Source organism: Pteropus vampyrus, unplaced genomic scaffold (genome assembly GCF_000151845.1).
Source record: "Pteropus vampyrus isolate Shadow unplaced genomic scaffold, Pvam_2.0 Scaffold1, whole genome shotgun sequence".
NCBI classification, from domain to species: Eukaryota; Metazoa; Chordata; class Mammalia; order Chiroptera; family Pteropodidae; genus Pteropus; species Pteropus vampyrus.
In genome coordinates this window covers 25,799,620-25,815,077 of record NW_011888782.1, presented here as the reverse complement: position 1 = coordinate 25,815,077, position 15,458 = coordinate 25,799,620, and the positions used below count along the sequence as shown (strand labels likewise).

The 15,458-nt window shown below is 42.2% G+C and overlaps 1 protein-coding gene across 1 annotated transcript in view; it reads right to left on the bottom strand.

Moving 5' to 3' along the window:
* Positions 1 to 2,863: 2,863 nt before the first annotated feature.
* Positions 2,864 to 15,458, bottom strand: part of FSTL1 (follistatin like 1) — a 58,645-nt gene continuing 46,050 nt past the window's right edge. Inside the window, exons 5-9 of the mRNA XM_023527622.1 lie at positions 12,834 to 12,952; positions 11,360 to 11,472; positions 10,942 to 11,052; positions 8,440 to 8,516; positions 2,864 to 5,564 (exon numbers count right to left, since the gene is read on the bottom strand). Coding sequence (XP_023383390.1) covers positions 5,520 to 5,564; positions 8,440 to 8,516; positions 10,942 to 11,052; positions 11,360 to 11,472; positions 12,834 to 12,952 — 465 coding nt within the window. The 3' untranslated portion in view covers positions 2,864 to 5,519. The remainder of the gene's footprint in view (positions 5,565 to 8,439; positions 8,517 to 10,941; positions 11,053 to 11,359; positions 11,473 to 12,833; positions 12,953 to 15,458) is intronic.

Here is a 15,458-nt window from a genome sequence, read left to right as displayed (position 1 = left end):
TCCGAGTAAACTTTAAAAATCTTCACTAAAAGATGAAAGAATCAAAATCCTGATGAACTATCTAATTTGTGTATATTTCATTGATGTGGTGCTTCAGTGACAGACAACTTGGAACATTTAGGGCAGAGCAGGTTTTCTGTAAGCCAGATTTTTTGGTTTTTGGTAATGATATTACATGGGCACTTTGCTAATGCAGAGGAGAACCTGAGAAAGCGACATCTCTGAAAATGATTATGGAATTATTATATTTGTAAAAGCCTTCTCTGGGTATTACTGGACAAATGCTATGGTCATCTTGGAAATAGAAAGTGAGACTAACTTTTGAAATTTTCTGATTTGCCCAGTTGATTTCAGGGTCCTTATTATTCCTAAATCCCAACTTTCAAATCTCTTATCTCTATGCATTTTGTACAGATTCTCCTCCTTTATTCTTTTTGGAAATGGGGGCGGGGCAATGTATTTCCTGGTGGCTGGGCCTTGTAGGAATCAAGCTTAAGTTATAGGAGAGAAGAGAAAAGGCATGTAAGAGAAAAGGCATGTAAGAGAAGAGACAGAAAACTGCCTAGGAGCCAGAGATTTTAATAGGCTCAAAACCAAATTTTTGAATCATTGGATTTAGGTGATAAAATAATTTCCATGGAGGTAAGACATATGTCTGCTTCTTAAACTTCCACATTGGATGTCACGGGAAGAAGGCACACCAGATTTGTACAATTGTACAGATTTGGCATGTGCGTTCCTAAGTAAGTTTTCACCAGGCCAAACCTTTGAGGGGTATACTGGAGGTTGCTGGGGGACCCGGACTGGCTGGCATGGCCCTTTGGGGAGACCAAGTTGGGCTGGGGATCACATATCAGAGAACTTCAGAGTCTTGACCTGAACTGCACTCACATATCTACTTAAATCAAAGCTAGAAGACGTGCAGTTAGAACTAAATGAACTTAGGAAATACTAATTCCCTAATAGGAATTAATGGTTCAGGTTGATGATCTTTAAAATAAGGGGAAACATTGTGGCAAAGTGGAATGAGTAAGAGAGGGACCCAGGCCAGGTTTGAATCCTGACTCTGTTCCTTGCTAGTAGTGGTCTTAGACAAGTTCCTTAAACTTTATGAACTATGTGTTCCTTACATGTAAAATATCTTTTCACTGGGTCACAGAACTATTACAAACCAATAAGAAAAAGGCCAACAATCAATAGAAAAATGAGCAAAGAGAATGAAAGTAAAGGACAAGGACCTTTCCATAGAAAGATGGTCAATCTCACAAAAGGAATGAAATAAATTAAAAATAAAGCAATGAGTTATCACTTTTCCTCTATCAGAGACCCAAGTTTGAAGACACAGTAGTTTCAAAAATGTGGGAAATAGGCATGCTTAGTTAATGTAATTTTGGTACAAATGTAACTGGGTGCAACCTCTTTGAAGGACAATTAGCAATTATAAGCAAATTTATGAATGTACCATCTTCTAAGAGGATTCTTTGATACAATTTGGACTTTTTTTTTTTTTGCGCCATGTGCACATATTACTTTTCAATAAGAAATGTGTTAAATAATTTTTTAAAAATTAGCTCCTATTAACAGGAAGACCCTCTCATTCCGGCAGCAACATGATGTTACATCGTGAAATAGCCCTCAGCAGCAGTAGCCCAGGGTTTACTCTTCCGTCCCACAGTCATCCAGATTTATTACAGGGTTCCAAGAGAATCTGCTTAGATCTATCTACTCATTAATATTCTTTTTTTTCCTCCCTCCTTCCCTTTAGTTCAAAAATAATTCAAGAGGACTGATGGGAACTTAATACAGGTGCTCCAAAACTAAAGTTAATTAAAGTTATTTGTACTAATTTTCACAATTCATATTACATTTTGAATACAGGAAACTTACCTTCTGAACTATGCTTCTTTCAGGCTATTTTAATTCATTTTCACTTCCTGAACATACACTGTGATAGTAGGAAAAGTGCTCCCAAACCATGGTAGCAGATTGGGAGAGACCAGCCAGTATTAAAAGTGGTTGTGGAGAAGGTACCCTTCAAATTGGGCTTAAGATTCCCTTCTGAGAATGAAAATTTGAAGAATTTTACTGTGATTGAGATCAGTAATCTGTAACAATAACATAACCAGAGATCGCCTTTTAATATTTGATTAGCATTTGAGTAATACCCCAAATCCAGTCAAGGTGACATGGCTATAAATACAGAGAAGCAACACTTCTACATATGGCTCAAATTAAGAAAACTTAAACTTCATCACTTGTAATGAGCTCTTTTGGAAGGTAGAGTTATTAGAGGTAGGGAGTACATGATGCCTGTAATAATCACTTGGACAGTGAGGTGGAAAGCAAGCATTGATTGGTTATGTGTCTCCAAGATGGAGCAGAGGGTCTTAACCAACCAACATTCAGTCTACTTGGAAATGTTTATTCCCATGGATAATATGTGTATATCAGGTAAAAGCCATTAAGGTTAACCAACCAGACCCTGGTATGCTCCCTGTGGCACCTACCCAGGTTTATTTGGCTTCTCATACAGGTTTAACTGCAGCCAGCCTAACTTGATCCATTCCAGTCTTATAAGACACATGGGTACTTTAGGAGTCATTTAGTTTTAACATCTTCCCAGTAAAAGAATATTCCCTGACTTCTTATCACTTCTTACCCCAGACTCACCGTCTATCATTCTTTTAAATAAACTTGTTCTGTCAGTCCCTGCATAAACTTTCCCTCCCACCTGCAGTCAAGATTTTATGAGGAGAAATTCTTCAGGCTTCTTTTAAGGTTCCTGAAACCCAAATCCACTTTTATCAGGAAAATAGTTAATGTTCTCACAACTTTATTTGGGGGAAGGAAACCAGTACAACTGTTACTTTAATTCCTTTATTTATCAATAGTATCCAAAAAAAAAAAATCAGGAGTTACAAAAACAAGTTAAATGCAATATGGAAGCCTACTAAATACATTTCACAAACACACAGGCAACAGAAACTTGTTCAAATTGCTTCTTGAAAATTGACTATTTAAAAACATAAGTGTAAAAGAAAGACATTCAGACTGGTTTACATGGGCTTATTAGCAGGTGGAGGAGCCCTGCTTTCCACAAACAGTGATGGAGTCCAGAGTCATGGCATGTGAGGTTTCCATGGACGCTGGATCTTAACAGAGGCTGTAATTAATGTTTATAAAACCTTATACACACAGAGAAAGCCTAAGGAAGCTTGTGGTCTAAGCCCTGTGCTTTTAGAGAGCTGGAGGAACTGAACCCAATTAAATCCTGTTTGCTCCATGCAAAGCTCTATGCAAGATTCCCCAAACTAGGCTAGTTAGCAGCTTCTCATGGATGGTCATTAGATCATGTGATTCTATGGTACAGACAATAGCTTTCCTATTTACAGGAGGAATGCAGATTTGCTTTTGGGAATTCAATGTTGCAGGGTAGGGTAACTCTTGGAGGGCAACCACTGTCCTAAATGTAACTGATGGGGAGACACTCTGGCTTCTTGCTTTAAACTGGTACTCTTGCCCTTTCTCTCATAGTGTCCAAGGGCTGGCAAAACTTGATCAAGGTGTGCTGTTGTGTTCTCCAAGGCACTTGGACAGGAGGTGCATTTCAGACTGCACATATGGGGTTTGAAAAGAGCTTTTAAAGTGGAATGATACATAAAAGCTCAGAATTTGAAACAAAGTGGAATGTTCTCCTTTCAAAAGACAGCAAGGAAAATTGTTTAGAAGAAATTCCATTTTCAGCACATCTTTCAGAGTTGCCTGCGCATACAACCTACATAATTTCCCTCTGGTGGTCTGTAATGTGCTTTCTGAAAATGAGATCTTATGTCAAGTTTTTAATCTTTATTATTCCAAATGGATCTTAAATATGGTATCGAATGGGTTAATAATCCTAGAGGCCAAAAGACACATGAATATCTGACTTCCCCCAATCACAATTTTAAGATTTGATTTCCATTTTTCCCCTTCTTGAAATGTTAAACCTCTTTTTGTCTATCTTCTCTAAAGGAAAAGCCAATTCGGTTTCCAAGGTCAAAAAGGAAACGTAATAGTGAAGACAAAGTGGAGTGGTTCTCTTTCCCACTTTCTTCCCGGGCAGGCTTTACCCGAGAGGACTCTACATCACAGCACAACCTGTGGGGCCATTCAGACTGAGGGCAAATTTGGTCATCGTGTTTTTGGCTGCCTGACTCTTCTTGATATAACAACAAAGTTTCATTTATCCTAAGGAGAGGAAGGAAAATCTTAGGAACCTGTCTCCTCTGGACCAATGGTCAGAACCACAGAACTTACCATTTATGAAATCAAAAGGTTAATGCATTCCTACCTACTCACTGAGGAAAGTGAGGCCCAGAAATAAGAGAAGACAGGGACACAGTCACTCTCCTAGTTAGTGGTGGATCAGTGAGCATATTGATAGGCTGGAATAGCTAAGTCTTACTTGGCTGCACTTGTCTCCATTCTTTGCAATACTGATTTGCATGAGCTTATCAGAATAAATGAAAACAAATTAGCTTTTCTAATCTTGAAAGCTTTGTATGGAGACACTTCTCTTCCCCTGGCTTCTATCTGAGGTGCCCACTGCTCCTCCAGACTGACTGCTGAATCACTGCAATCCAGGGGGGCTAACTCTGGGCTGCAGCTAGTATGTGGCAGGGTGGGAGAAGTCTGGGTTATAGCAGTCCCTGCACCAGGAAGAACCCCAAACTCTCCCACCTCTGAAATGACAGGGCTATGAAGAAATAATTACAAAAGCTTAATTTCTAGTCAAGAAAATAAAATATTAAAAAAAAAAACACAATAATATAATGATTATAATTGAAGAATGAAGTCAACTTGCCAAAAAAAAGTTTTACAGAAAAATAGCACCTTTGGTAAAAAGTATTTTTAAAATTTGGTTAGGTCTCTAAGGGGCTGAAAGTACACAAGTATCTGCATCATTTGGGTGCACCCTCCCAGAAACTCCATCAAGTCTGAGGGACACTGGGTAATCAGCAGGATGGCCGTGTATCTAGAGACAGTGGTTGGGGCCATGAAGAGAAGCACAGATGCTGGAGTCTGTTATGTTGATGGCAGTGGAAAGGGCTGGAAGCAGAATACATTCTTCTCCACTGAGCTTCCCAAACCTTTCCTTTAGGGACAGTTAAGTTCTCTCTGGCATTGCTTGCACTCCATGCAGTGTGTTTATAGCTTTGGTAGACTCAGAAGTGGTTCAGATCTGGGTCTGCTCCTCTCCCAACCCTGATGCACTTTCCTTACTTGCCTCCAGCCCCCGAGCTCCATTTATACAGTTTCTCTCAAAGCACTCCTAGAAGGGAAGGCTTTGGTCCTTCCCTTCCTAGCCAGCCACCCTCATTTCCTTTATTGCAAAACAAATGTACAAAATAAAACTCATTGCTATACAAGCAAATACTGGTGATTTGGCAATTGTAGCAGACACTTGCGTATACTGGACTCAGCACTGAAGTAGAAGAGAAGGTGCCAGGCTCTCGACACCATTGCCAGATGCCTCCTCATTAGATCTCTTTGGTGCTCACTCTCTTGGATTTTTCAGCTGTTTCCTTTGAGAAGCAAGAGAAAATAAGCATTATGAAATATAAAAATATTATTGACATTTATCTAGTCCTCAAGACTTTGTATAGCATTGACAGATACACATCTATGCTGAATTTTAGTTCTGTCTATTTGTCTTTGTGGATGGCAAACAATATGAGGGCAAGAATCATGTCTTATTCATGACATAGTCGTGTAGGGGCCATCACTGAATTAAGAGCTGACCTCATTTGAACTCCCATGAAACAATCAGGTCAGACATTATTCTCCCCATTAAAAAAGACAAACAGGATACTAAGTGGAAGTGCTACGAGATGTCCTGACCCAAGTGCAGAGAAGCATTAAGAGCAGCAGGCTCTGGAGGTTTGAGATTGAGTTGTGACTGTGATACTTTTGGGGAGGCTTTGGGCATACTATAAAACCTTCTGTGCCTTTATGTCTTCAACTAAAATATGAGGTAATAAGGTACCCCCTCTTACAATGGTGGTACATTTCTCCAAAGAAGTTATTCTTCTTATGGCCAATGAGCACACGAGAAAATGTTCAACATCATCAATCATTAGGGAAATGCAAAACTACAATGAGATGCCACTTCACACCCACTAAGATGGCTAAAATAAATAACGGACAATGACAAATGTTGATGAGTTTGCGGAGAAATTAAAACACTGCTGATGAGGATGTAAAATGGTATAGCCACTTTGGAAAACACTCCAGCAGTTCCTCAAAAGATTAAACACAGAGTTACCCTATGATCCAGCAATTCCACTCCTAGGTGTATACCCAAGAAACTGAAAACACTTCCACACAAAAACTTGTACAAGAATGTTCATGACAGCATTATTCATTAGTCAAAAAGTAGAAACAACCTAAATACCCATCAACTGATGAAGATACACAAAATGTGATATATCCATACCATGAAATGTTATTTAGCCATAAAGATTAAAGTACTGATTGATGCTACAAAAATAAACCTTGAAACCATTATGCTAAATGAAGTCAAACAGAAAATGCCATATATTATATAATTCCACTTATATGTGTCCAAAACAGGTAAACCTATAGAGTTAGAAAATAGATTAGTGGTTGCCAGGAGTTGGGGGAGGAGAGAATGTAGAATGACTTCTATGGGTGTGGGGTTTCTTTTGGGGATGATGAAAATGTTCTGAAATTAGATAGTGATAATGGTTGGCAATCTCATGAATATACTAAAAACCATAAACTTTAAAAGGGTGAATTTTATATGTGAATTATATCTCAATACAAAAATTAAATAGGAAGTAAGAAGCACCAAGCAGCAACAGTGCCTAGCATCTAGAAGACACTGTACGGTTCCTATCCATGGCCCCTTGTCTTCACCATGTCAGTACACTGGCATGGCTTCTGACTGCCAGCAACTGCATCTCTTTGCTTGAGGCTTTCTTTGGCTTCTGGGCCTGTTCCACCCACACATACTGGCAGGCCAGAAATGCCAGGTAATTTAGGTTTGCTGGTGGCAGCCCTCAGCCAATGGTTGACTGGCTCTCGTGTACCCAGTTGCCTTCCTCCTCCGGCATGGTATGACTGTTCCCAGAGTTCCGCATCAGGACTAAGCTCCACTTGCCCACAGTGGTAACTCTCCTAAATACACACTCTTTATTGCTTCCTTCCCTTCCTGGGCTCACTTCCCAACTCCCTTCTGGTGTTTCCTGGGAATGCCTCCCAAATAAACTATTTGTACTTGAGTCCTTGCCTTTGCATCTGCTTCTGCAGGAACTCACATAAGACAGAGATCCTTAAAAATAAGAGCTATTATAATTCACTTTCCACTATCTACTCTGATCATATCTCCGCCCTAGATAGAAGGAATTCCTAGGAAGTTCTTTTTCTGTTGTGGAGTGGTACTCATCTGGAGACTCAAGGCTGCTGAAATGTGGAAATACAGAAGGATAGGAGATTTTGCTTTTGCTTAAAAAACTAACATAAGGTTTCTACATTATCAGTCACAATAATGACAAAATTCATATGAAAATCAAATATGAGCAATTGTTATTTTTGAGCAATTATTAACAGTTCTTGATTTTCAAGTCAAATATTTTATCTCAATAGTTTAGCAGTTCTTGTGATTGTAATATTCCTTAAAAACTTCTGTCAGAGAGAAGGCTTCTGACAGGTGATCTAAAGTGCAATATCCTTTAAGACTATCTGGTGAACCAGTGGAAAGTCAGGCCTGGGAGTCCAGCATACCCATGTTTTCTCTCCAGGCCCTTAGCAAAATATGCCAGTGGACCACTATTCTTCTAAGAACCTTTGCCCCAAGAAGGCCTTCAACTTTCATTAACAGAATTCTTTCCTATTATCTTCTCCAGTCTCCAGGAAGCAGAACCTTGAAGTTCTCTGTGTTTGTCAATTCCTGGCTGTTTAATCCTTTCTGCGAGAGTCCAAAGCTGTTAATTTCATGCTCATTGAAAGCCAACTACATACCTGTGCTAAATGCAGGGATGCAATGGTGAGCAAGCCATAGAACCTGCCCTCCTGGAGCTCATAGGCTTTGGGTCTGGGCATTGGCCACAGGCCACGATGGGGAAACAGTAACACTTCTTTAGACTGTACTCATTTGCAAACCACTTCCAACCCACTTGCAAATCACGACCTGTCTGATTCTTACTTATAAAGCAATTTACCAAGTTGTAACCCACACTTGCTGGGACTTGTAGGACCCTGCAAAGACCCTATCAGGGAACTGTATCTTGGTTTGATACTATAGATATATAATCCAGGACCTATTATATTAAACAGAGTATATCTCTTTGGTCCCCTGAAACATCAGGCAATGCCTGAGTGGTGGAAAGGCCTGGTGGCAGCAGAGATACCTGACCCAGCATGGAGGCTGCAACTCACCTGGTGCTTTTGGAGCTCCTGGACATACCTGGTCATCTCCTCCTCTCTCTGGGTCTGGGCCCCTTTCTGATTCTTTCCTATAAGAAGAACCAAGGCTCAGAGCAGTGGTGGCTGAGGGGAGCCAGTTGGGGATCCCACAAATATCTACTTTCTAAGTTCTTAATTTTATCTCCCATTTAAATGGTGGAAGAGGAGAACTACCTGAATTTCTACAAATATGAAGAGTCCAAGTGCTACTGACACCTCCAAAGTAACTCACTGTAAGCAAGGAAATCTACCCCACTCTTCTCTGGTTTGCATTCCTACTGCCTTCAACTGCTCCAGCGCATCCATGCCAGGAGCTGAGCCTGCAGGAAGAGCTACAGATAAAATCTGGATCCTGACTCGGGAAGTTCTTCTGGGTCAGTGATTCTCAACCTTCATGTGCCCTCATAATGTCCTGGAGAACATTTAGAAATATAATTTCTTAGATTCCACCTTTGGAGACTCTGATTTAATTACTGTGAGGCGGGGCCTACGCACCAGGGTTTTATAAGGACTCTCTAGGTGGTTCTAATGTACAGCTGGGGTTAATAACCACTGCATCTAGCTATGTTTCCCAAACTTACATAGTGATTAAAAAAGAAAACTTAGAATACATCTTAAAAACAAAGGTTCCCAAGCTGCTCTTTTACAGATTCTGATTCAGTACGTTTAGGATGAAGCTCAGGAACCTGTATGTTTATCAAAAAAGAGTTTGTTAGGAAACACTGCTCAGTCACACCTTCCTGACTTCAGCATTAGGCTGCCCCTCATGGCAGTTTCTCTCAGCTCTGGCCCCAGCTGGCTTCACATCTCAGTGCCTCTTCTTCTTTGCTCTATTGCTATTTGTGATCTAAGACCAGACTAACTTTCAGGTACTGACCTGAAAATGCCTTGGGATGCCACCACTACAATGTCCTCTCAGATCCATGGCCCACACACTAAGACGTGCTCAGGTCTCTGGGGCACCACCATCAAGTGCTCTTTATACTGTAGAGCTCTGAACCTGGGCCATCCAGTGAGGATAAACAGTCTAGTGTATCTGTTGAAACGGGCATCATCCATGGGTGCAATCATCTGGATTTTGTCCGTTGCATGTGATGAGGCTTATTATCTAGATGATCATAAATCAGCCATTTACCAACTGCCTCCATCTTAGAAATGGATGGCTACCTTTACAAAGCTAGGAGCAGTTAGGTGTGGAAAGCTACTGCAGCAAGTTTTGGGAAGATGGGTAGAGGGTGCTTCCTGGTTGGGGTAGGCTGGGCACTGTTTTGAGATGTTCTCTCTTGGCTTCAGTAGCTATTGTGTGCTCGGCCTGGCTACCCTGGCTTAGTTTTGGCCTTCAGCAACTTTGAGGCATTTCTAGTCTCTAAATAGCCTCCTCCTGCTCTTCCACTTGTCTCTGGAGTTAGGTTGGTCTCCCACTCTCCCACTCTGAGAAGTGACTTGGTCCCGGGCAGTGGGAGACTAGACATCCCTTGGTTAGTAATGAGTTCTACTAGTACTATTGGTGTTGCCTGGGCTTCTTGTCTAGAAGAAACTCTTCCTGGGTTCTTGACCTCTGTCTCCAGTTACCAGCTTACCTGACCTTGAACATGATCCTAGAACCTGCTCTTTCTTATCTCTTGACTTTTTAAGATATAATTTTAGGTTCAGTCCACCTGGTATAAATTTTGGGCCTGATTCCTTCCAAGTGACCATTTTTCCCAGACTGAATGTGACTTGGCTTCACTCTTATGTCTTGCCTCTATCTGAATACTGTCTAGGGCTCAGCTTTGATTAAAGAGTCCCTCTTATCTTTGACATCACTGTAGCTCAAGACCGTGATAAGACTCTAGTGGTTCCAACATACCCTTGGGCTTCTTCACTGGCCCCCAAACTCTAACATCTCTATATCCCCAACTCATTCTGACTATGTCTCAACTACTTCAAACTTCTCTCTCTCTCTTTTCTTTTTTTTTTTAAGGATTACCCAATTCTGTTAGTTCAAAGAGGGTCTACAAACATTTTTCCTTTTACTGCTGAGGACAGATGACAAGGAGTCGTCATTTTGTCTATCAAGGAGTCTTTTAGATAAAGGATTTCCTAAGTTGTCATAAAGGTTAAATGAGTTAATATGTAAAGTGCTTAGAAGAGTGCCTGGCACACAGTTCTCACTAAACACACGTTTGCTTTTATTATTATTTCTATTCCAATCTTGTATTAACCTTTGATCTTTCCCTGGGTCTTGAACCTCTTTTGTTCTGAGCTCTGGAGTGATTTTCAAACTTTATGTGTCTGGGATAAATGCTTTGCCCTCACTACTGCTCCCTGGGAACTCTGACCTTACAAGTTTGAATTTGTCACTTTCTCCTCAAGTTCCTTGCTCCCAGCCATCGTATTCTTCTCCAACATCCCCACCCTGACTCCTCTTGTGGTGATTTCATGAAGGAAGCTCCCTCCTGGCTGTTCCTTCTTCCCGCCTGAGGCACAGCTCACCGTCACAGGTCATGGCTGTGCAGACCCAGTTCCCGCAGGCGCAGACGCAGCGGTTACAGTCCACCTCAGTCTCGGCTCCATCTGCATACGTTTCGTCCTCCAGGGCACACTCTGTTGGCACCAGAAATAAGGGACAACAGTTTAGAGTGAAGGTGGAATACAGTGTCTTGGCTACAGTCTGTGCACCTTACCCTTTTCCTAGACAAGAACTGCCTGCCCCTCAGAGGCACTATATTTGAGCAAATGCTACCATCAACCCAGAGGTTTTGAGACCTGAACATCACCATGGAGATGATGGGCTGGGGCCTAATCTTGACTCATGGAAGGGGAATTTTATTAGCAAGCTCTGGATAATTCCATCAATTCCCTCAAAATGCTCCCACTCTCTACAACTCCTTATTTCTCAGGTTAAGCATACTCTTCTCTGGAGGGTTGAAGGATGGGTTGAGGCACTGGAGGAACTCTTGGAAGCTGAGTTTCCAGTCAGCATTTTCATCAGACAGTTCAATGAGAGCATCGACACAGAGTCCTCTGAAACAAAACACAGGAGATATGTTGTCAGCCAGACCTCCGCTTCACTCCCAAAGAAAGGAAATAAGTACCAGGATCATATACATCTGGGGTCCCAGAGGAGGCCAAGAAGGCAACTGTCAATGGAGAAAGTTTCTCTCTACACTGACTTCCCACAATCGTTAACCATTCTGATTCCTGTAAGCATCCAACCTTTGGTTATTATACCAGATGTTAGATCCATCGAGCCGTTCAAATGTTCCTTCCCAAATGACAAAAATTTCCTGAATAGTCTTGTCCACTTTGATTGACAAATGTTTCAATATCTGCACATCTTCCACCCGTAATTGCCTTTCCCCATAGCATAAATGTCAAGCCAACCAAACTAGGAAAATTGAAACAGAAGAGAAATAGATGATATGAAAGGAATGTGTGACTTTGAAGAATATGGAATTCAGCAAGCCTCACCACTATTACCATTCTAGCAAGAGATGTTTCAGAAAAGTTTTATAGAACGCCAGCTTCCTCACTCTCCCCATAGCCTGGATTTAAGCCCTAGCTTAATCACTACCCAAATGGCCTAGCGCTAGTTATTCAACCTTTCTGCGCTTGTTTACTCATCTGTAAAATGGGGACAAGGAGTCTTCCTTCACTGGGATGTTATGAGGATCAAATGGTAAACTTATAAAATATTGTCTAATTTTAGGTTATCAAAATATAAAGGATTCTCGGACACTATACTTTAAAACGATGGACTGTTATTAAGAAAGAATCCGTACAGAATCTGGGCTTCATGCTTTATACTTCTTTTGAATGAAGAGCTGCTTAAACTATTTTTAATTCTTACCAGTGTACTGGAATCACACCAGAAGTTTCTTAGTTCATTTTTATTAACATTTACTGTGGACTAATACCAGAGAAGGAGAGGGACATGCTCACATTTATAACAATTAGGGTTCTCTACAGGAAATTGCACCAGTTATCTTAAAAATCAGAACTAAAGCTATATATTAGATTTACAGTTAAGTGATACATTAAAGTAATTCCTTCAGAAAATTAGCCATTAAAACATTACCCACAACACTCAGAAACAACTTTGCTCTGAGGTGACCTTGGTAATTTATTTTAAAATTATATTCTTATATTCCTTGCAAGTTCTAGCCAAAAACAATAACTATTTGATCAGATACCAGTGCCGCTCAATCTATTAGTTCATAACGTTTGTAATGATCACAGATTAGACCAGGACAGAATTCCTATTTTGCTTTTTTTACTTCACACTGGCACTGGTGGCTCTTTTGCAGGTAGAAAGGGTTCAGATCCCCTCTCCTATCCAGCCTTTCCCTCGTGGACCACTCCCTGCATCCCTTAACTCCACTCACCTGAGTAGCTTGTTGTTCTCCTGGTCTGCATAGGTGGTGATGTTGATGGCGGTTTCATTCTGCTCCACAAATTTCAGGAATTCACTGGAGTCCAAGCGAGAGTCACCATTATCAAAGTTCTAGAAGGGCGATGAAGAGATCTTTCAAGAAAATGTTGTAGAACCCAGTTCCATCAATTCCCCCACTTGGCTCAACCTATCTCTGGTTCCTCTTGTTCTTGACATATTCCAACCCTGCCCTGGCCTACGAGAGCTATAGCAACAAAGGCTTGAAGTCCTAGGGCAACAGCGAAGGTGCCTGCACCCAAAGATGAGAGTGAAAGTGCCTGGGCAGAGGTCATTGGGGGCCTTTCAAACTCAGTTCCCCCTCAGGAGGACAGACAGGCCTGCGCTGCCCGAGAAGTCTGGTCTGGGGAGCTTGAGAATGCTTTGCAACCCCACTCCTGACAGTCCCACAGTCTGGACTGCACCCTGGGATCAGTCCAGCCACCATGTCTCATTCTCAAACGTTAACAAACATATAACAACAAAGTTGAGAGTCAGAATCTCTGTGGTGGAGCCCAGGATGTGTATTTGTGCCACACTGCTGTGAGATGATGACACCAGTGGCCCTCAGTGCTCACTTTGGGAATCACAGGACCATTTCTTGCTGCCTGATTGCCGGCCTCCCTGGCCACTTTCAGTGTTTAATTTTCACACTGGCGCCCCTAACCGACCACATCAGTGAGAAGTCAAAGGTAAAGGGCCTGCACTGATAACCTGCAGATGGAGGTGGTGCAAAGTGCCCCCTCCTTTGCCCAATGCTGTGGGCCCCACTACAGACATGTGCACCGGTCCTTGACTTACTCAGCTCAGGATACCCTCACGACCTAGCTGATATCCTGTGAGCATGAGGCGAGGGTGTAGCAAGCTCAGGCATTGTTCCTACTTTGGCAAGATGCTAAACTGAGACTTTAGCCTTCTGGGACCATCGAAGACACCCAGACTGAGCTGCAGGAAGAGGGTGTCAATTTCAAGGTTCTGATCAAATTCCAAATTGGATACTGCTGTTTTCTTAAATGGTTCCCATGGGGAAAAATCTTTTTTCTCCAAAATTCTTTTCCAAGACTGCTTCCTATACCCAACCTGGGAAGTAACCCCCATTATACATCCAGGTTTCTAGGTAACAGGTAAAGATAATAGCCACTGACTTTCTTTCCGTAACTGTCAGGGTCACATGTATTCCACTCTAAGGTTGAAAATCTTTCCATTGCATATACAATGATGGGAATGTGCAAGGCAATGATATAGGCTCTTGTTTAGTACCTATTCATCATTCTTGTCCCAATTCCTAGGAACAAGTTTCAGATGTTCCAGTCACTATATACTCACTCTGAGGAAACTTCCCTAAATGTTCACCTTGTGAGGTTTGATCAGTTAATGGAGAGAAATGATATCGGGTTGGCCAGGTGCCATTCTTAGCAGCACGGGGCTTTCTCGAGTCCAGATGTTGCAAATACCGGACAGAGCGGAGCTACTCACAGACCCCAGCACCATCAGGGCCTGAATACAGGGGGAGTGTCGGGGGGAGGAACAGTCCAGCAATGGCTGTAGACCCAGAGGGCACCAGGGGCACCCGGAACCCGGCAACTACAACCCAGGCAGCTCCCAAAGGGCAGTGCTAAGTGTATTTGCTTCACATTCGGTGGGACCAGAATCCAGGGCTGAAGCTGAGGGAGGTGCCAGCCTGCCTACACTCATCTCATGAGGGCTCTATTGGGCTTCTTCAGGCCAGATTTGTATGTGGAATCCACAGGAAAACAGAGGTCTGTTACCTGCCCTAGAAACAGCCTGGAATGCCTATGGGGCCTGCCTGAGGGGTCATGAACTTGGACCATGAGTCAACCTAATTCACTTGACCTCTGTTCAACCAACCATTTACAAAGGCATAGTGCCTGTGTATACCTGCATTTCCCAGCTATATACTTGAGATAAGGCTTTTCTTCTGTGTAACCATAGTGTTGTTAAAAGGAAGGAAGATTTGTCACGAGACCCACATTTAGGGGTTTACTGCAAGTTTGGAGACTGTTTGGGCTGGGTCAGGTGCTCACCATGCATAGCATCTGGGGCAACGGGGAACGTAATACTTGGGGAAGGGAGATAAGAAGGCTGGCTCCAGTTTCAGCCCTGGCCACCAGGAGTCTGTGTGTGTGCGTGCGCGCATGCATGTGCCATGAAAGGCGCTTTTTACCCGAGTCTTCCCTTCATTCTGCTACACTTTCACCTAATAGATAGTGACTGAATCACCAGTTGAAGGGACCGTCTGATTTTGGTCTTACCCAGATTCTGATTACATTTGCTTTTCAACTAATTTTGATAAAAGGAATGCCAGCTGGGCTAGAGGTCAATTCACTGGGTCAGAAAACAATATCTGTGAGATATCGGATCTCTCACCAACAAGCAGCTGTTAGCTTAATGGAGGGACGCTGAAGACTGCACCACACGGGACTCAGATAATCATCAAAAGGTGGAGAGTGGAATCCCTACTGGCTCGGAAGACACTGCCAGAGTGTCTGGGAAGAGTGAGCGCTGTGTCAGTGATGATCGAACTTCCTTGGTTGGCAGTGAGAATGTCCTAGAGAAAAGC